Genomic DNA, 266 nt, shown 5'->3' on the forward strand with positions numbered 1-266 from the left:
CAGGGGCGTCGATCGCGGCTGTGTGTGCGGACGCCGCCTCCTGCACACCGAGGCCTCTCCCCGGAACGCGCCGTCCCCTCCGACGGGCTCGGGGCCCACGCGCTCCCACCTGTTTCTCTGGGTTCGCTTCACTCTTAGAAGAAGAGCACACGCGATGAGCGGAGAAGCCGGAGCAGGTAATAATAGGGTCGACTCCCTCGCTGTCCCCTAACCTTCTGCTCTCTCTCCCCCCGTTCGGGCACCTTCACCACCCAGGCCATGTGGAA

The 266-nt window shown here is 65.4% G+C and overlaps 1 protein-coding gene across 1 annotated transcript in view; it reads left to right on the forward strand.

The window, feature by feature from the left end:
• SH3BP4 (SH3 domain binding protein 4) overlaps positions 1-266 on the forward strand; it is a 42,780-nt gene that overhangs the window by 40,585 nt on the left and 1,929 nt on the right. Inside the window, exon 5 of the mRNA XM_015587818.2 lies at positions 256-260. Within this exon, the coding sequence (XP_015443304.1) occupies positions 256-260 (5 nt within the window). The remainder of the gene's footprint in view (positions 1-255; positions 261-266) is intronic.

Source organism: Pteropus alecto, unplaced genomic scaffold (assembly GCF_000325575.1).
Source record: "Pteropus alecto unplaced genomic scaffold, ASM32557v1 scaffold143, whole genome shotgun sequence".
NCBI classification, from domain to species: Eukaryota; Metazoa; Chordata; class Mammalia; order Chiroptera; family Pteropodidae; genus Pteropus; species Pteropus alecto.